The sequence below is a fragment of the Numenius arquata genome, chromosome 9, assembly GCF_964106895.1.
Source record: "Numenius arquata chromosome 9, bNumArq3.hap1.1, whole genome shotgun sequence".
NCBI lineage: Eukaryota > Metazoa > Chordata > Aves > Charadriiformes > Scolopacidae > Numenius > Numenius arquata.
The window spans coordinates 18,387,494-18,409,994 of record NC_133584.1 but is presented as its reverse complement, the minus strand read 5'-3'; the positions used below and the strand labels follow the sequence as shown (position 1 = coordinate 18,409,994).

Here is a 22,501-nt window from a genome sequence, read left to right as displayed (position 1 = left end):
GAAACATGGGATTAAATATGGACACACTAGCATTTCTTCTATTATGGTGGGGTACCAGAATTTGAAATAATAATTTTCAGAGCTCAGGAGAAGATTTCCAACTTAAGCAAATATGAAATACTGTTCCTCTAACACAATTTATTATTTTCATATCATAATGGCTACATTTTCATTAACAAGTTTGGAAATGAATGGACTATTAGATGTAGCAAAATGCCTGTTCCACTTAAAAATAATTCTCTCTTTGAAAAACTAGTCTGCTATAACCGAGTTAAATGTTTAGTGTTTTAATAAATCAATGTTAGCATACTTGGTGAGCATATGTAGGACAGCCATGAGTCTATTTTTACTTGTACTAACTGTGCTAATCTGTAATGGGACATAATGAAAATAACATTTATGAAAGCTATGTTCATATGGTCTTGTTGCATTTATAGTTACAGTAAGGTTAGACCCCTTATAACTAAACATGACTCTTCCAAATGAAAACTGAACACTATAGCTAAATGTATTACCAGCTATCTCTGGGAAAAGCAACCATTAATGCTATAGTAGATTTGATATTTCTTTTTTCCTTCTGAAAATCTAATGACAACTTCCAAAGGCAGTTTGATTAACACATCTCTGGCACCATTGGCAACAGCAATTTATAAAATCTTCCATATGAAAGAGAAGATAAGAACATATTTTCTGCTAAGGGCAATCTGGTTTCCTTGCTAATTGAGAAGCTGGGGAAACTATTCCATGTTCATATCCTTCTTCCTTCCTCATTCCTGTAGCTTTTGCTCGTTTAGTGTCTGTCATTGGAAAGGACTCGGAATGAAATGCTTTGCAGGTTCCGAGTATGAGACTGAGCTGATGCTTAATCTTTGCACAGTGGCTGAGTATTCACTGTTCCCTGGTTTGCTCATGTTCTGTGCACAGCCAAATGTACCACTCATGTATCTAAGGTGGGGAGTGCAAGTCTGAAAAAAAATACCACTCAGAATAAATTAACCAGGAATATGAACATATCTTCAGTTCTGCTCATAACAGTGTAGTAACTGTTTGTGTAGTATTTAATAGTAAGTAACTATTTAATAGTAACTCAAAAACATAGCTTTCAGGGACAGATCAAGAACTAAGCCTCCAGGCCACCAAATACCTTTTCTCTTGGTGTGAATAGTAATGTTCCAAAATAATATTTAACTTCTTAGCTTCTAAATTAATGCTGTCTTTACATGATCTTTTAATTTTACTCAATATATTATTGTACATTCCACTTCAAACTCATTAATACAAAACTCTTTCAATATAATCTCTTTTCTTCTATAATAATAACTGTAAATTGCAGAATCAACTAGGTGCTAAAATTTTGCTTTGAAAATTGAGAAACTTTTTGCGTCTGTAGAGTTGGCACTGTGTTTAGAAAGCCATACAGGGAAAGCTGACTGTCCTATATGCACACTATGCAAGGAGTAAGCAATGGGAGGAGATGACTTGGCAGACCTTGTTTCAAAGCATGTCCTAGTATTCCTCCCATGTAGGAAAGGGGTCTGTCAGGGTTTTGTAGTTTAGGATGACATTAGAACTGTGGGGCAGTTCTGTTTCCTTGTAGCCTCATGGAGTACCTTTGCCCACCCTCTGCCTACAAGCACAACTACACGATCACACTATAGTAGAACAAGTTGTTTTCTTAGGAAAGAGCTTTGTCTGTTTTTTTTTTTTTTTTTCTTTGACAAAAAGGGATATTAAAAGAAAATTTCTACCTTGTGTGACTTTACTAGGGAAAATTGTGGGCATTCAGCATGTGTGAGATTTGGGTCTGTCATTTGCTCAAACCCCTTATCTCAGAATCTCCTTTTGGGATCATAATGAAAAGTTATTTCAGTACTTCTGCCTCTTCTCTCATATCTACAGAATGGTAAAAGCAATGCTTATCTTTCCTACAAGGTGACTGACCAGGGCTAAATAAAACCTGATCTGTGCTTTCAAGAGGAAAAGTGTGTATCAAGCAGCTATACTGGATATTATAAGTCAAAGCTGAGTATAGTCTTGCTTTAACAAGCTATCTTTTCTTGGTAGTTCCATCCTATCAGAGAGAGAGATAGAATGAGATAGAATTTCCTGTAAGATTCAAAGAAACATGAAGAATAAAGAGCTCAAAATATAAAAAAGCTAGTCATAATTAATTTTAATATTATTATTTGGAGTAATAATTTCCTCTGAGAAAATAAGCCTTTTTTTTAGGATATGAACTACTAAACAGTAAAACTAAGTGACTGTGGTCAATGCTTTTTGCATTAAAAACAATCCTTTCCTATATCAAACAACAAGGATACCCCTGATTACCTGCCTGATGACCCCATTCTGGTTAAGAGTGTAGTCAGGATCCAGTTCAAGTGATAGCATTTCAGCTGCAATTGAACAAAGTTTGTATTTCCTAATACTGTGCCCCTTTTGCTTGGGAGAATACTTGTAGAGCACTCAAAGAACAGCAAACTGCAGTCTGTCTAGTTTAGGGAGTCTATGAAATTAGTACCACGAAACATCACTCCTAACATCCCCTTCCTTGTTTTACCCAGCGTCATCCAAAATACACATAGGAGTCTCTTTATTTTCTCACCTTATACCTTGTATGGCTGCTTCCTAGTGCACTCCGATTAGGTTGTGTATTTTGCTTACTCTGTCTTGTGGAAACTGATAGTCCAGCGGACAGCATGACAGAGAAATGATCCCTATAATCTTTGACCATATGCCTAACTTTTAACTGCTGCAATTACACTGTTGTATCACTCCTGTTGTTCTCAGCATGCTGCATCACCCCCAGGCAAGACAAAAAGCCTCCAGTCATGGCCACCACGGGATGGAGATTCAGTTTCTTGACAGCAGGAGTCAGGGTTCATCAGCTAAAGCCGAAACGTCCATGTCCTTGAGGGAATACTGGCAGACTCCATGAGAGCCCTCAGCTGGTCTTTAGGTTATGTGCAGCACAAGCAGTGCTGGAAACCTTTTTCCTGAGATAAAACTGCTCTTTTTTGTTAGCTCACTGGGACCAGGGAGTCCCAATCAAATGGGATTCTGAGTAAGGATCTGCTCTCCTGAGCCCTTCATCAAATAAAAAACTATTACAATTACAGCAATGTATTTCTATCCAGTTTCGTGTAGATAGCATGTAAAGCAACATAACAACTCCTACTTCTTCATATACCCTCTTAACCAAAAGCTGTTCTTAATTGCAGTATAATGCACAATAGTGAGACTTTAATTTAATTTAAAATGTAAAATAATTCTGTTTGAGTTCTTTAGCTTCTCCTCATCTGATATGGAGTTTTCTCTTTAATTGTATCTCTATGCCTTCAAGAACATTGAGCAGCCTTTTAAACATCTGCTCTTTGCAACCTGCCACTTAACAAGTTACGGTTTGGAATAATTTTCTCTTTGGCTTATTTTTCTCTCTTGTCAGTTGCAGACTATGAACATAAAAAAATACGGAAGGCCACAAAGTCTGAAGGCCAAATGTGGAGAAACCTCTGCAGTAAATACAGAGTAATGTGCTCTGTATAGAAATCTGTATGCATTTTTGCTTTGTATGTTTTCTTTTAACAGAAAGCTGGAAATTACAGAAACTATAGACAGATTGCTATAATTTCAGTATCTGTCATTGACTTTTTTTAATTTAACATGTACTATGGTCGGCCCCACACTCTACCCAGATAATTCTCAATGGACTTTTCCCCAGCAGAGATTACAGTGAGTACTTACTGAGGCACAGTTGCTTTCTGACTTGTCTTCCAGAAAGCCAATTTGGCATGGTGTCCTCTGATTCTGCAGCCAGTAGTCTGTTGATTCTAGCAGGCTGTTACTGCAGAGAATCTGTTAAAATAGTTAAAAATAGTTAAAATAATTTAAAAAATTACTCATTTTTACTGTGTTTTGGGAGCCTGAACTCTATTGTTGTAACTCAAATGAAATTTTGCCTACAAAATTTTTGGGGGACAAGACTAGGACTCCTGTTCCTTTTGGACCTGTCCAGTTAAGACACCTTAAATCAAGTGATTTATAAAGTATTAGCCTGTTATCTTTCAGATCTGAAAGTCCTTTGAAATACTTGAAGGAGATCCCTAAACCCAACATTTTTATTGGAAAATTTTGCTAGGAGTTTTGTTCCGTGTTAAAGTGATAAACATTGATGGGGAAAATAATTATTTAATTATTCCAGAGTGGACAAACTTGCAGCCTTTACGATTTACTGTATCTCTCTCCATGATAAATCAGTACTATTCATTGTGCCAGCAGGCTCATTCCTGGGGCTGCCCAGGCTACAAGCTCTTGCTTCTTAAATATTTTTTTCTGATTGCTGAGAAGCTGAAGTACTTAAGACCTGCGGTAATGACTACCGAGCTCAGTCAGTACGCTGAGACCAAAACTTTGTGTCTAATCTCTCTGTGTTGACTCAGTCCTACAGCTTATGCCACCAGCTTTGCTCAAACAAAACCAAAATGGGGCTACAGATATCTGTACACTATAAAGAGGTGAAGCCAGTTTTGCAAGTCTGATGCTTAGATTGAACTGAATTCCGTACTTGCTGCTTCTGTACTAATAGTCTTCCATGAAAAAGAGGGACCCTTAGTATTTTTAAAACAACTAGGTAACAGCAGAAAAAGAATAGCTGCAACAATGATAATACTTATGAGCATTTTATATGGTTTATTGTCTTCCCCAGGCAACAACGTTAAGAAACATATTTGTGAAATGGATGTACATTTTCTTTGTACTTCTGGCAATTCTGGCATTACATGGAAATAAGCTGTACTTTAGCTCTTTAGCATTTTATTTTAATAATGATATTTTAAAATATAAATTTGTTGCCCTACCTGGAAAAAAACCTATCCACGGTACTTTCCTTTATCTTACTGCATGTTTTTCATTGACACATTTTTGTCCTACTTCAGGAACACTTGATCCATAAGCCTAGATCCCTTCTTTAGAAAGAGAAGTGAGAAGAACTTGTGAGGCCTCTTCATTTCTCAGGGAAGATGTGGACTGTGAAAAGCTGATCTGGACAGTTGACACAATTTTCTAATACTCAGGAGCAATCCAGAAGTAAGCTTATTACCACCCACAGACTAACACCCACTCTAATTTTTTATCTTTCTGGCAGAAAGCCAGTTAGAGAGCTAATACTGCACTCCCTGGATTATTCTATATTGATTTCTGAATAAAAGTCAGCAGAAGATGGATGAGGAGGTAATAGGGAACACCACAGTCCATAAATTTGGCCTGCTTCAGTGCCCTTCTTTAGTGCCACAAAGGCTTTGCACCTTTGTAGTGGTTGTTTCTCAGTATTCCAGCCCTGCTATGGGATTTCTTCTAAAGAACTTCTGAATGTAAATTTAGGGTCCACAAAATACTCAGAAAAAGCACTATGCCCAAAGACTTTGTTCTGAGAATGACAAAGGCTCATGACTGCTTCACATCAACACCAGTCTCTTCTTGGGGGCTGCTAGCTAATTTGTTTACCAGCTGAATGACTCTGCACTTAATAATTTTTATAACCTCCTGCCTCAGTGCAAAAAGATTCCTGCCACCATAACTAACTCTTGAGACTAGATGGGGAAAATAATATATTTAATATCCCAAAGAAAAAATTTCCTGTTAGTTTAAGAAACTGTTCTGTTCTTTTTTCTTTTTTTTTTTTTAAGAAATATTTTCAAATGTGAAAATACTGAACCATTGTAAACTGGTTGACAAAATCTAAAATCAAGCATTTTTTTCCTCTTTTCCAAAAATTACCATTCTCTGAGGCTTTTATGAAGACATAAAGAATTGAACATACACATTTATGCACACACACATATATATCTACATATTTATGTGTGATTTCATATTTCATCTGATTCTAGATCTTCTCATCCTCAAGGACTGCAGTTCTAATTACTTGTTAAGACATAATTTTGCATACATAGGAAACAGTTCTCTTTAGCTCAAACAGCTTTTACTGCAACAAGCAGTCTTGTTTCATTTCCTTAAAAATCACAGTGAATTTGTCTTCAGCCTTAATCACTTTAGATCTTTCTTTCCCAAATCTCAGACAGTTTCTGAGAAACTGGAATAGGCAGAAAATTATCATGCAGAAACAAGCTTCAGAAATCCTTGGTACTACTCCTCTTTGTCTTATAAGGACTTGGTGTGCATGCTCAACATTTCAGATGAGTTAAATCATAGCGGAGGTATATTGTAGATGATAAGCCCATGAAATGAGCTGAGCAGTCTAAACTTCACCTAGTTTTCCTCCTGTGGGACCCTTGATATCTCTTTCTTTCTTCCAAAGGATGAGGATGTTTTTATCAGGAAGCAAATACTGGTAAAGCACCAATAGAAGAAATAACTCTTCTAAACAAATGTTTCAGTTATGTCAGGTCATAGTTGCCAAGCTTGGGTCTCTCCAGGATGGTTTATAAGTTGCAAGGCTTTATAGTACATTTAAATTTTGTATGCAGCTTTTCATAATAGACTTTGAAGTCAAGGGTAGAAATTATTACATGGAAGTTTTGGACAGCATGTGATTTTTCGGTCCTGACAAGGAGATGAACAATATTAGTAGGATGATGTTTTCCCTGAGCAAGACTCTGCTCTCATGTGTGCATAAGTAGTTCTGCACATGCACAGGAGAATGCAGCCAGAAATGTGAAGAAGGGTTCAATAGGCACAACATTTTTACTCCTAGAAGTTGGAGAAAATAATTGGCAGCAATTTGAAGACACAGGTGAGAAAAACAAAACCAGGTATACTTGGGTTCATGCAGCAGAAGCTGGCTGAGGTCAACAATCTAAGGAATACAGATCGGGCCAAAGTCATCTGGAAAGCCTCTGGAAATTACTTGGAAAAGAGTGCTGTGGGATAGGAAGGCATGCAGGAACATGCAGGAGAGGCCTCCTTGCATATGGACTGGTTTTACACATATCTCAATGGTGTTCAGGAGACGGAAGGTGACATAAGAGTAGGCGGTGGCAGGAATGAGGGCTAAACTTTGGATGAGTTTAAACACTGCCTTTATGAAATACAAGTTTCTGCATTAGAACCTTTACAGACATGTTATTGCTCAGAACCTTCCGATTAGTACTTCTTTGGAGGAAGGATAACTTGGGCCACCTCACAATGCTGATTACAGCAGTGTTACACACGCCTGCTATGCAAAAATGCATATATAGAAGCCATGTGAACTTTTGGGCCTATTTCTTTGGTAACAGGCAGCAATATTACCATGGTCAAAGGCATAAAGTACAGTAAGAGCTAATGTAATACTTCTTACAGCATCTCGGAGTTGCAAGACAATTTTTCCTGTTAACTGGTTGCACGTGTTCATATAAAATGGGAGTTTGCATATGTATTAAAACTTGCTGGGATATTCATGCTTTTAAAGAAATATATTGAAGTCCTTATAGTATAGTAATGTACGGCTGTGACAATAAAAAGTGTATAAGCTTGAAGGAGCTGGCCTAAATTAAAGGGGCTGATTAATTAATCAAATGCATTGTGAGAACTGGTATTCCTCAGAGATGTAGGTCTACCAGTACATTCTGATTGACATTTTTGCAGTTAAGCATATTTTCAAAATATACTGAGCTGGTCTGTACCAAAGGATAAGAAATTTAAACATGTACTACTTCAGCTGCCAGTCAGCATCCTTCTTTTATATAGCCTGCACTTTTAAGGCAAGCAGTATAACTTGTGAAAATTTCCTCCTCCTATCTTGTAATTCTCTTCACTCTTATCTAATTGAGACAAGTTCTGGGCCAAACCCACTAACATGCATTGTTAGCAATTTTGCTGAATTCAGTGAGGTTACTTACGATTTGCAATGGTACAATTGAGAGCAGAACTCGATTCATTGACCATACTTATGTGTAACAGCTGCACACACTATACTGCTGTATATCTGGTTCAGAGCAGGATCATCACACTCAGAAAATAATTCAGGATGAATTTGCATCATGCACTAAATGTGAAATCAGCAGTAATTCATGGTTCTAAAAAAAAAGTTTTCCACTCTCATCTAGAGACTCGGCCTTCAGCATTACTCAGTGTGTTGTGAATCAATGAACTAAATCAGCCTCTAGCAGAGTGTGGATTAGAAAAGTCACTCTCCCAGAGGAAAACATTGCATACGAGTTTAGTGTAACAGCTTCCTGCTCCTTGATTTAGATCATAAGACGTTTAAATACAGTAAATATCTATAACTGAGACAACATTAAAAAGGCTCTGCTCCACAAATGAAACATCTGCGTCTTCGTGGCTGATCATCTTAATTGCTTTGCTTAATTACTACTCATTGAAAAAGATATGAAAGTGGGACATACAGAATAAAATGAGATATCAGAGGGCACATCTTCTGCATTTGCTCAGATTCTTCTGTGTAGTAACAGGCCACATCTCATATGGTTCCTGACAGGAGCCATTCATGCCAAATATAATTACTCTGACCTGAGAGTCAAATGTTTAAACTGTTCCCTTGCAGCAGGAACCCATAGTATTTCACTCCACCACCAATTACACATCTAACTTAAAAATCTCTCTAACTAAAAGAGGTTAAAGAGAAGGTGATGGCCTATTTTTGGTGATTCTTTATTCTTTTCCACACAAAAAAAATAATAATGGTAACACATTCTGTGACAATTCTGTAAAGAAGCCCAAAATATCCTGCTGTTTGTAAGAAGTGTTGGCAGAAGTGAATCACTTCTTCTAGTGTGCTGACAATCATAAAATCAACTTGTGTTACAATGAAAAGTTCAAATGTAAGGGATCAGACCGGTGAAGCAGCTCTAAATCATGTGGTAAAGGCTAGCCTTTAAAAGAGAGAGGTGCTTCTGAAGGTGACCAAGCTGGGAGCATTTGTAAACACAGTGGTGGCACTTCTCAGTGCTGTGCCATTGTCCTACAGTCTTGCATAAAATATACAACTCTGAGATTAAATGAAAATTTAAGATGTTCTCTCACAAAATTGATTTTCTGCCTATATGAAGATTCCAATCAGCAGCATTTTTTTAAAAATCTGGTATTCTTTTGCAAATAAACAAACCATTTGATCAAATGAAATATTGATACTTTGTCTTTTAGCCATTTGGGATGAGTTGGAGAAGCCCAATCCCAGACTATTTAATTTTTTTTTTTATCAATGATTTTATATTCAACAAAATTTTTGTAGACAGATAATACTCAACTGCCCGTACCCACAGTGTGATTTTCAGGATGCAGAAAAGAAATCTTTACCTTCCACGTTTTATCTTTCTCTCTCTATGCTTACATATATAAATATATATTGTTGTTATTTTGAAAAAGAAAACCCCCAAAGGAAAGTATTGTTATTACTAGTGGAAGGAAAAGAAAGGAAAAAAAAAAGTAAGAATTATGGGAAAACTGAATGAACTGTGAAGTTTTATAACATTTCTGTGTTAGAACAAATGTGTTCTTATCGGCTCTAGAATTATGCCTGTGGGAGACAGCAGAGGTCTGAGGGTTATTGCAAAGTGAGAGATGAAAGATGGCCTGCCCTCCTCAATAGGTCTTTGGTGGTGCCCCCTTCCCCTGGACCATACTGCCATAATCTGGCCCTGGGGAAGAGAAATAAAAGGAAACATCCATGGTCTTCACTTGTGTATTCCCAGTTGCACTGAAATTGCCTACATGCATAAGTCAGTCACATCTGACTCCTAATGACGTACATACACACATAGGCACACACACCACCACCACCACCTCCCATCATCTAAAATAAATAACTACATATAACCCCATTTTGAGGCAACAAAACCAGCAACAGTCAAATCTATACTACCTTCTGGATTGCTGAAACTCTTCTAGTCAAATACTACAAAAGGAAGGCAGAAAAGCCGTTTCATAAAGGATCCTCCATTATATTGACCTGAGAGAAGCAAAGCTCCAGACCTTTAGGCTGGGTCCCAGAAACTTGCTACCTATTGGAGAGCAGTCCAGAAGGTATTCATGCTATGCACTGCTTTAATTTCATATTGTCAGATAACAAGGCAAAAATAGAAATGCTCAGGGGGAGTTTATCTTCCATATATGCATAATATATTTTGGAACCAGACAAGTATACACCAGGCAGACAAAATTGCAAGATACTATAACAGCATCCAGAATTTACTTTTCTGTATCAGTCCTTTTCTTTTTTAGGTATCAGTTAAATGTTATATTCCCCAATAAAGACAAAAGCTAAAAAGCAAAGTTATAACCTGGGATATATCCACCTTTAAATATAACATAAACTTGGAAGTTACCTTCTTACATGCTGTGACAGAGCTTCCCAAACTGCTTGCCGAACTGTCTGTGCTGCTGCCTTGGTGTTCTGGGACTTCATGCATCAGCGGAGATTCAAAGTTGCTGAAGAACAAAAAAGAAACAAACCCCCCCAAAACCTTTCCAGTGACTCAGCTACATAGATAACTCAAATAATACCAAAATACATTTCAGTAGAGGGATGTGACTTAGATCACAAGAAGCTATCTATACTCTCCTTGCTGATGTTAGGAGTCAGTTTACTATCTGAATTTTCCCTTTTTGGATGACCCTCCTGAGCTGCATACTTTGGTCTGCTCTTTTATATCCAATGTGTTTTGAAGACTAGAGGATAGCATATAGCTGCCTATAATCATATCCCTCTGTCTTGAATGCACTGTAAAAAGTGGCACTAATTTGTTTTCGTAAGCAGGCAGCTTGGAGCAGCAAATGAAATACTTGCTGCATGAATTCTGCTTGGCAGACAAAAGAAACATTTGCTGCATTTTTTACCTGCCTGGATAAAAGTTAAGGGGCAGTGATTAAAACACAAAAAACACAACAGGAGTGGTTGAATTCTGAAATCTAGATGGAATAGCTTGATACATTGTAGGTTTAGAGCAAGGTAAGTCATACACATGCTATGTTTTGTGAGTCAGTTGTACATAACAGAACTACATTTACTTTGTGTCTGTGCAGATATGAAATATAAAACCATAAAAGCAAGCTCCCCCTGCCAAGTTATTTGCATGCACAGCTGGTACCCACCCCCCCTCACACTTTTTTTGAATATTTCAGGTGAGTCTTGTAAGATCTCCCTCTGTATAATAATCAAATTGTCGCAAGCTTAGTGAAGCTTCTTTCTCTGGACACGATGTGATTGCTATTAAAGACCATGCAGTGCTAAAGGGCTTTTTTTTAGAAATGTATTAGGGAAAGAGTATCGTACACAATCAAGTTTGCTTCCCAAATTGGGTCTCTAGAGTGCTTTTAATGTATTGCAAGCCATCTATGAGAAGATGTGAAACACATTGTGATAGACCATAACAAGCAACAATCTTTCATCGGATCCAACAGGATAACAGGCCATGCACAGTTTCCCAGTATACTCAACTGAAAACTAAAATGCATTTTCAGAAGGTCACCTTCGCTGGAGCTTAAGCCAATAAGTTAAGAGGAGGCTACTTTTACTTTTTGCCCGAATCCACAGTCAAATCAATAAGGCTACTTTTTTCTCAAAGATTCATGTATGTATATTTCACTTGATACTGCTAAGGACCAGCTATGAATATATGCCCTCCCATCGATCAGTAACTTTGTCAAAAGGATTTTGCCGATGTGTGTGGTACTATTAACTATTCTATACTTATTTTTAAAAAAGTATCTATATGTGCAAGAATTAGAAGGATGAATGAAAAATGTAAAACTAACTTAGCACTTACTAATTGCTAACTGGAGGGAAGCTTCATCAATTGCATTGGAGGAATGAATACAGATGCACAAGTGAGACTGGTAGGTTAACTGACTTCACTGACTTCCAAAGTGTGATACCACTGAACACCTAAGATACCAGCATCATTTGTATCTAGAAGGGAAGCTTTTGTCTATTTACAAAATAAAATTCTGCTCCATTGCTCAGATTATATAGATAAACAGTTAACATTTCTGGGCAGTGATTTCTCTGGTGTCTGACAAAGCAAAATAACATTTTATAGGCCTTATACAGAGTTCTTTAAACATATGAAGTCATTCTGGTTTTATATCTTCATCAAAAATAAGAACCTCATATTCAGAGGATCAAATATTGTACAAGTACCTTCCTTGGTAAGTCCACATTTAGGTGCTGCCTCTGTACTAGGTACAACCCAGTACTCCCATCAGAAGCTGTGCACTGCCTCTTTTTATAAGATGCATCAGTTCTGCAATCTAATGGTAAATTACAAATCACTTCTGACCTGCAGGTTGAAGTCCAAGGCCCATTGTTTTCTCCTGCTCTTCACTGAAAGGAAGACTGAGTGGCTTTGCCGCTGCTTTGCCCTACAGGGAGTTGATATGCTGATGACTATTTGCTTTCAGTTACACTGTGTGCAGGGAACTGAACTTCTAGCGCGCAAAATGTTGCTGAGTCTAAAAGCAACAACAAGGATAGTGTGGCCACTAACTGAAGGCCTTTTTGGACCTTAATTAAACAGTACAAATGGAACAGTACGTAGGTGGAAAACATAGTTGGGGAGTCATGTTCTGGAGTATTAACAAATTTGTGCTATCTCTGGATGATACTCCAGTAAAAGGTAGCACATTACATGTTCCATACAGAAATAAAGCTGTCTTCCTAGTCATGTTGAAAGCAAAAAGATCTGTAAAATCTTCTTAATTCTTTAAAATCTGTGTTCTTTCCAAAAGAAAATCTCTTTTCATTTGCAAATATACAAAAGCTTGTTAAAAGTACCTGATGAGTGAACTAAATGTAGAATACCATTAAATGTTTTGAATGAGAAAAGGCTCTATCTCAGACTGAAGTTCACACAGGCAACAGCAACTGTCTTTGGTGTTTGTCACTGTAATCCGGTAAAGCTAAATTCTCTTGTCAGCTACTCCAGTTCTGAGAGCTGCATTTCATGTCCATCTGGTTACTCAGATGGTACTCAGGTAAACTCAGCAACTGTGTTTTATAGGGAAAGGGACAACACATCTAGGAGTATCTGTAACACTTTCAGAGCTTCTCTTTTGTCTTAGGGTTCAGGGTTTCTGTGCTGTAACTGTAAAGCAGAACCCTTAATCTCATTCTGCATTGCAGTCCAACTCTAACATTGTGCTAGTGGTATGAACTCCAGGCTCCCACTGTTTGCAATCAGGTTCACACAGTCAGGATTCACAGTCACTGAAAAGTAGAATAATTTTAACAAAGAAATACTAAATTATGAGAGGTACATTTGGAAACAGTTTTAGACTCCATAACCTTTTTGTCAGTGAGTTTGTGGGTGTGCAATTTCTAAAAGTACAGAGCAATACATACCCCCACACCTTGGTCACAATTGGTGTTCAGCTACGTGAACACCTCTAAATACCACCGCTTCTTCAATTATGTCATCTCTCAGTTAGATCGAAGTTTCCTCTTCTCTCTCTTTATCCTGTGGGCATCCTTTCTAAGCTTCAATTTTAAACACAGATGTGATTTGTTAAGAGACCCTCCTCAGGCCATACAGCTCTGCCACCTTTGCTCTGTAGCAAAGCCAGTAAGATAAACCTACTTTTTATTAACTCCCCACAAAAAAACTATTCTGTCTTTGAGAAGCTGTCTGCTCTGATTATTTCTTCAACAGCAGGAAGCTGAAAGAAACTGCTGCAGAGATGTAGCCATCTCATCATCAAATGATAGCTATGCATTCACATACTATGCTCATTTCTTCACATTTAGAGTTTATACAAAGCACTAGTCTTTCAAGGCATCTGGCACAGATCAGAGCCCTTTCACTACAAGATAAAGCAAGCTGTTGAAGGTTTCAGGTTCTAATTCTCACCTTTGCGTGGCTCCCCTTGTTTATTATGTGGTGGAGAATGCTGATCTGACTTAGATGTGCTCATCTGATTTAGAGCTATCACAGAAGGCCACAGGCATAACAAGGAATCTCTCTTAAAAGATGGCTCATTTGGGGATTTTTCCTTAGGTGTAAGAGATCCTAATTTGCAATTTACCTTTTGAAACTGAAGCTGGGAACCTGGGCCTATGACCCAGTGTTAAGAAGTACACCATTTTCACTTTAATGTTTCCATTAACAGAAGAGTCTCTACAGTCAATTATTTGCCACCAGGTGCTGTCTTGCTGATTCATGAATTATGACTGATACTTTTTTCCTACAAAGCTAAATGCTCTCATGAAGAATGCAAACAATTTTACTGGAAATTGGAGGACTAAAGTAAATAGCTATGAGTTTTATGGCACTAACTGTAATAACAATGCATCCTTTATTATTGACCATAATGCAAAACAGTTGCTTCTGTTTTCCTACATTGAATAATTCAAAAATGCTGACCTTGAGGACTCAAGACTTAATCAAAAAAACACATCTGCTCTTAAAAATAATTTTCTTTGCAGATGTGGCAGATGGTGCTACATCAACTAAGAAGAGGTAATTTAAAGAATTCCCCAGGTTATCACTAAAGAAAATTAATCTTGTGAAACAGAATCAGAAACTTCAATTTCCTACCTTCTTGAACAAGTATAACTAGCTTCCAAAAATTTGCTGTTCAATAATTGTTCCTAAGGAGCAATTTCAATATATAATAAGTGACCATTATATATATTTTTTGAACCAGTCCTATTAGAGCCTAGTGCTTTTCATCTTTTTGTTATGATTACTGATCTCAGCATTTTGAACATACAAAATATCCTGATCCATGAAAAAGATAATCTTGATGAAGGAAGGGAACTGAATGAACATGGTGAGTTTTCTCAGTGCAATTAACTCCAAGCTATAGTCAGCTACATTTCTAATGTTTTGCTTATATTTGTACTGAACACCATGAACAACAAAAAAAGGAATGAATCTCATTTTGAAATAGAAATATGAAGCAAGTGAAAGCATGGCAAAATATTTTAGCATGTTCTTACCTTTACACTCACAAATAAACCCAAAAGCTACTCAGAAATTTAGGAAGGCAGCTAGCTTAATCGAGACTAAGCATGCAGCAGTTCTGAAAGGCATGCGGCATTCAAACAGCATCCCTTAACTTCAAAGCGTTTTTGAAGTGGACAAACTTTGAAGATTCACACTCTTCCCTCATGTTACCTTTCAGATTTTACAGTTTTAAAATTTACCTTTACATGTAAACAGGTCAACAAAGTCACTAGCAGAAAAATCTTTAGATGTAACACTGTCAAAGTTACTATTTAAATCCATAGAATTGGTTTTTATTCGGTCTGGACCATGTGTATACTTCAATCAGAGCACAGATGGTTAGTCAAACAGACACTCTATAAATACCTCAAACAAATGTCTTTCTGATTTTGTTATGGATTTGGAACCCATGTGCAAAATAAAATCACTGGCAATACCAGGGTCTGATCTTGTCAGGTATTCATAGACTCGTTTCAATCTCCCTTGGCAGCTATTGACTTCACTGGGAACTGAAAATACTGAATACTTCCCATCATTATTAGATCTGAGTGTCTATGTGGTCTAACAGGTACAGGATTGGGTTGCTAGTTTTACAGATCAGTACACTAAAAAGAGTAGAAGTTTAAGTGCTTTATATTCAGATTGCTTGTTTCATAATGTCTATTGAGTACTCTTGATTTACATTTCATTTTTATCAGGGATGCAGCTGCAAAAAGACAAGGTCTTTTGCTACAAGCTAATGAAAGACAGGAGCAGAGAAAAGACAACCCATGGTATGGTACACCACAAAATAAAAAAAAAAGCTTTTTCCTTCCATGTTCACAGAGCCCCAAATGCTCTTTATTCTGTTCCAAATTTAAAAAAGCAAAAAAACATAGAAGACTGCAAGCATTAGCAATGATTAGCCTTCTTTCAAATCATGTTTTACAAATATTATAAAAGAACAGGCAAGTTTTACTGAAGAATAAATGTAAACAAAACTATTTAAATTTTATATGACCTACTTAGAAATACTCTTTCCTTCCTTTATTTTCTGATTGAATTCTTAAAGGAAAAATAGCAAGGTTTTATTTAGAAGTCTAACAAACTTCACATTCAGCAGTTATGGCAGGGTATACTCAGATGAAAGAGTTGACAATCAAATCCAAGAGTTGACAATCAGGAGCTGAATGACAGATGATTGGGTTGGGGGTGGTTTTTTGATGGTTAACTATATTTCAGTAGTTTACTGACAGAGAGCCAACCCAATATAACATGGGCTTTAAAATGGTCTTTTGCAGACAGCTGCTAGTCATCCTGACTTTTTGCCACCTATCCCTGGATTTGACATGAGTTTAGGAAAAAAAAGAAAATTCCAGGTGGATGTTTGTTATGCTGGTAGAATGGCTACTTACTAAGGAAACCTAGAAAGGACAGGCTTGGACCTTGGTGAGAAGAGACTAGAGAAAAAGCATAAAAAGCACATGAGGAACCACAAGATTTCTTCCTGGTAGGGTGTATAAGACAATGAAAGAAAATGCCTAGAATGATATGTAGGATGTAGTATTGGTAACAATAATTTTTTAAAGAGTTCCTGATTTGAAGGATTTTTAGAAGGTATGAAAATAAGCCCTGGATCAACAACTAGGAACTATACAAGGTCTGATGAAGAAGAATGATTGAACCGGGGAAAGATTAAGATACAGACACTTAGGGAGGGCTAAAGGACTGCACTTTATGGAGGTGGACTGAAAGATGCCAAAACCACTTTTCTGCCCTAAAAGCGAGGAGTCTGGACTCAGCTCTGGAGTGCCAGCTAGGTAGGAAACTGAGGTACTGTTGAGGATTGGACTGCAGGAAAGATAAGAAATCTTGTTAAAGAAAGGATTCTTCAAAGTAATTAGTGTGTGTATACATAACTTAAATGGGCAGTACTGATCAGGAAGATGATTTCAGAGAGATACAGATTGAATTCACTATATCCAGGCAGAGGTATCTCAGGAACAACAGAATAAGGCAGTGTCATTTCTTCTAAAGCAAACCAATAGACTTGTAACTATTTAAGCCTACTAAGTCAGCAAGAAGCAATATAAAATCAGAAATATTCTTAAAACGATGCCCCACAAAAAATTTTTATTCATTTAGCATTTGTAGGTGTACTGTACAATAGCACTTGTCCTTGTGCTGTAGAAAGAAGGACAAAGAGGAAAGACTTGTTTTTCCTCTCAAACAAGAATGTTCATGACTGTGTATTTATTAAGCAACTTACATTATTACTGCACTTTTGATGGCAATGCCTAGTCTTAATATAGATTATGCTGTTAGTGTAGCACAGTATAATATTCCAAGTGTGTGATGCTATCTGATCTTACTTCTTTTAAAGATAATGGAAAAAAACATTGTGACACAGCTGGAATCTGGTGAAATTTGGTCCAAATTAAATACATAACAGAAGTGCATGCAACTCCCACAGATTTCAACTAGAAATGGAAATTCTCAGCATTTTTCAAGACGAAGTAAAAGATGTTACAAATTAGGCCTTCATGCCCTAAACCACTGGGTAATTTTTAAAAGTCTGTTTTAAATGTTTCTTGTATATAACAAACAACTTTAGTTCTCTTACTGCTCCTCTCATCCCTTTGCCTGTCAGGTGGGCAGGAAAATCAGTGGAATATGACATAAGGAGAAACAGGTGATTTCATGTGGAGAATGTTAATCTCTGTTTAAATAGTTTGCTAAGTATTTTTGGCATCTTGTTTATGTTATATAGCTAAACAGTCAAGCTTCTTAACCGGCTTTTGCCATTGACTCGTGCAGTGCGTTTCTGATTATAAGAATTAGAACAACAAGAGTACAAGAGTCAACTACTGACAAAAGAAGCCTCAAAATGCAGCACGTGCAATTAAGTATTTCACTATCTGACAAATTTTCTTAAAGTTTACCTTTTAAAGATCTCAAATCTACTCTATAAAAGCTTTTTATTTATTAAATTCAAGACAGACACTAGGTATGTCTGAAAGAAAGAGAAATGTGATAAAGATGTTCGTAACTTAAAAGTAAATGCATATGTCATGATTTTGTTTGAGTAGAAAATGCATGTAGCAATCAAAACTTGGCAGCTGTTCTAGTGTTTTCCTTTTTAGATTGATTACAAATCAAATAGACTATAAAAGTGTAATTGAAATGCAGTAGGTACTTGGAATTATGTGTGTGATAGGAAGGTGAACATTGCTTTCATGTTTTGAATGTTTGGTGGACTTTCTGAAATTCTTTGTACCAGCTCTCCTCAGAAATAATAAATCTGGCTTGGAAATCTGAGATTAACAAAGGGCTGACTTGTCCCCAGACATTTAAGGGAGAACTGCGGGAATTTCCTACTATCACAGATCACTTTCAGCCACTTTAGAAAAGGTAAAGGACAAAGCTGTTAGTGAAGAGGGACTGGTGATACTGGGAAACCAAATTTTTAAACACAGAATCTGAGTTATAGAAAAGCTTGAGGTCTTGGAAAAAGAAGTATGTATATGACTAGCTGAGAGGTCATAATATCATGCTATACAGTGCTCTTCATTATAAACCATGAGATCCTAGAATTGACTTCAGCATAGTGTAGTTGAAGATGCATTTTTCCATACCACAGAAGTTAATGTTTCTGAATACTAAAGGAAATTATAATGAAATATTTCTAACAAATGCCTGAAGATTCCCCAGCCACCACTAAGCCACAGAACTAATCAGTGAAGCCTGACAACCTCTTTTTTCTTTTCCTTTTTTTTCCTGTGTTGGGGGCATTTCTGAGATACAAGGCGATCAGAGCAGAGGGAGAAGGAATAGTGTGAGGTGATCCTATTATCAGGAATCTGTGTGGCATACTACTAGCTGAGCTGATGTTATGCCAAGCCTTTTATAACATGGGGACAGTGCTACTGCAGAATGATCCCTTCTATCACCAAATAAACATGCTAGCCTGTGCAGTTGCTCCAATTCATGAAGGAGGTAGCATGTAAAGTGGAATGGTCAGATTACACTCATCTTCAACATAATGGTGGCTTACAGATATTTTGGCAAGCCACCAAACACGTTTTGATCTTCTGTTTGGCAGAACAGAAGATCTAAGCAGGTATTTCGAACTTGCCTGCTTGAATTCCTCCTTTCCACCCACCCCTGAGAGAATCAAGATTTTGCTGCTGTAAGCAACGTTGGAAGCTTTGGTAGACATTCTTCCACGGAAATTCTACCCTTCTTCCTCATTTCTCAGAAATAACATTACCCAATTGTAAAATCATTTCTACAGCTGTAAAAATGAAGGCAATTCATAGATTATTGCCATTCATTTCCTTGAACAGGCAGCTTCACCAACACCTCTATATATTCAAAAAACAATTGTTCAAAATTGCTTTATGCAGTTGTGTTGTTGGTCCCTACTAAACTCCATTTGATTATGGTAAATATTTTACTTTAACAATATCTAAAGTACTTTCAAAAGGTCCTATCTGGTATGTGTATTATTTCTTCAAGTCTATTCTGGTTTCCAGCCCTTTTTATTTGAAAGAAAATCAAATTGGTTTCGATTCCTGCTAAATCTTTCAAAATGTTCTTTAGGATTATAACAGTGTTCAGAAACCAATATGGTTTTACGTTAACTAATGATACCAGAAAAGTAAAACAATAGTCTAAAAATAAGTATCTTCATCTAAAATATTCACACAAATTTCCTATTCTCTTTAATCCAGTATTGTTCCTATGACCACCTGCAGTTATATTCGTAAACTATTTAGTTAAAATGTCAGGGTACATTCTGAAGTTATTTTAATGCCAAAGAATACATTCTGTTATTGCTTATTCACAACAAATCTTATTTTAACATAATTTACATGCCTGAAATATTTGTGAACAATTCTGATTTGCTACTAGTATTCCAAAGAAACACAAATCTTATCAATTTTTATGCTAAATTATTATGTCAATAAATACCAATCTGTGATAATTTATAGTAAACAAACTCAAAACACACTTCTTTAAAAGTATGGGGTTTTTTAAAAGCATAATAACATTGTCAGAGATGTGAAAAAAATGAAGCTGCCTTTAATTATTTTGGCTTCTAATATGATAAAACATGATTTTGTATAATTCTATCAAGACACTACAAACATTGTCTTCGGTTTAGCTTGCTTGAATTTGTGAAAGCTTTTTTCCATGGACTGTAATGTGATTAACAGGATTGAGTGGTAGGTATAAAGGCAACATTTTCAATTTTTTCCTCCCTTATACCAGCATAAGGAAAGCATGAGATTTCAGTCCAAGAAATTATGATTGAGGTTTTTTTGGCAAGACAAACCCTTCTTCTTTCTACCCCCTAAAATCTACTGCCTTTCTAACTATAAGGAACATAGGACGTTATCTCTCAGAGTCTAAAGGTGAATCAGATCAATGAGCTATCAATTTAATTAATCTGTTTTTTTCCCTTGATGGCATGATGTAGATAAAATGCAGAGCTTCTTCAGCCACTGTTTTGTAATGACATTCAGAGTAAATATGAAATCGTTGTGATAACCGGGCTTGAAAAGCTTGGCTTGTTCTCACTAGGATGCACAAGGTCCAGCAGGACTATTTGCGCCACCAACTGAGCTCAGCTTAAACTCTCAGGGAACCTTACCATTACCTGCAATGTGATTATGTGAGTACTTGCTAAATTAGAATTCTTGCATTTACACCTAACGCAAAAATATAGACCAGACATGGGTAGACATGGATTTTTAGTTATCCAGTCAGAAATCAAGAGGAGATTTGGCTGCAGAGAATCTGAGAGAGATTAAATTGCTCTTTGATGCCACTTGCTCTTTTTCATGCTTCGTCCTTGCAGATAGAAGTGTTTCTATTAGATGTTAGTTCAGATACAGACAAGTTCACCTGTACCACAGTTTGGGAATGATCCTACAATAAATCCTTCCGTGAAGCTGACCATGTAGTTGGATTGTACATGATGAACAGAAAGGTTATCTAAATCAACCGTCTGTATCACAACCATTTGCTTATCCAGGCTGTTTTTTTTAAAAAAAAAAATAAAAATAAAAAAATATGGCAGTATGAAATGTATGTATTTTGTAATGCATCCAAAAGTGTCAAATGACCATAACTCACAGTAAAAAGGAAGCTGAAGGTGCTCACTGTCTTTGGGGCAGGGATGTTACCCTCCTTCAGCAGAGCCCTGCAGCAGCCATACTCTTCCTATTAACTTCATTAAGAGTGGAGGATCCCTCTTGCTTCATGTCTTTGGGTGTGTTTTACTCTGATCAGCCAAAGTAAACCTGGTCTTATTGCCACTTTTTTGTTTGTTTGTTTGTTTTTAATTAATGGATTTAGATTATTATTTGTATTTTTTTTATGGTCCGTCTCTATTTTTTCAGTAGTTACTCAATTATTTTTCTAATACATGATACCTTAAAAGCCATGCCTTCTGAATCAGAAAATGATCTGTTGCACTCGGAAAATATGTGCTTATCTACGAATTCATTTTACCTGTATGAAATAGAAATCTGCTACTGATGGTAGTACCCAAAGACATCTCTCTCTTACACTTGGTTGCGCTGTTCCATAATGTACAGTATTGATTTCCATAATCGTATAAATATTGCTGTACTTTTAAAAGTGTCAAAAGTTTGTATCGTGTAACTATGCTAACATTTAAATTACATAATGCAAACCACTGATACAGTTCATATATGCTACTTACTTTTAAGAATGTGAATAATGTGACCATTGGATTTCACTAAATTTATGGCATATATTATGCTTAGGATTGAATTTATTGGCAGGTGCAATGTGACCATATAACTAAGCTCCATAATAGCTGTGCTATTACTTTTGTATTTTTACATATCCAAGAAATTATTTTTTTTCTAGTTGAGGGGGGAAGGTCTTATTCCAGAATTTTTGTGAGGATGATGGGTTTTTCATTTCAATATCACAACATGCAAATCTTTTCCTTTTCAAAATAAATGAGCTGTTCATTTTTATTGGATGTCTACAATGGTAATACACATTTTTCACTGAGAAGGAAGACATTACCTTGACAACATAGAAGAAGAATAATCTACAAGCACATTCTTGAACTGTTACCCTGCTGATTTGATCTCTTCCTTTTTCAAATTGAAATAGCATAGACCATTATAAGTTAATCTTGAGTGAAAAGGATTCAGACCTAATTTAAACACGGTTTTGAAAACTAAGAGACACCTATTTCTTCCTTTAATATTCTGAAGAGCCACGGCATGTAATGAAGAGCTCCACTACTGGTGGAGATGTGCAGTGCTAGGTATATGAAATTCTGATACCTATGCAATCTCACAAAGACTACATGAGGATCACCTAACTCTTCTTATTGCTGAAAGAAAACACAAATCCAGTCCTATGGGACATTCTAAGTGAACTGAGCCTTTGCTGAAGTGCAACTACAGTACCCAAGTAACTTAAGGTTACTGCACAGAGAAGCACTGCAGCCCCCCTTGGCCTGCTGAAATGCTTTTACTTTTACAACAGTTCTGGGTGTGGGCTGAAGGATTATGCTCAAGCTTTCTGGATTTATCTACCCCACACACCTTGTGCTGCTACTCCAGCAAGAAAAT

General features: G+C 36.6%; 1 protein-coding gene across 1 annotated transcript in view; it reads right to left on the bottom strand.

Annotated features, from left to right (window-relative positions):
• SPHKAP (SPHK1 interactor, AKAP domain containing) overlaps positions 1-22,501 on the bottom strand; it is a 101,358-nt gene that overhangs the window by 40,012 nt on the left and 38,845 nt on the right. The window contains exons 2-3 of the mRNA XM_074153731.1: positions 10,281-10,383; positions 3,745-3,855 (exon numbers count right to left, since the gene is read on the bottom strand). Coding sequence (XP_074009832.1) covers positions 3,745-3,855; positions 10,281-10,383 — 214 coding nt within the window. The remainder of the gene's footprint in view (positions 1-3,744; positions 3,856-10,280; positions 10,384-22,501) is intronic.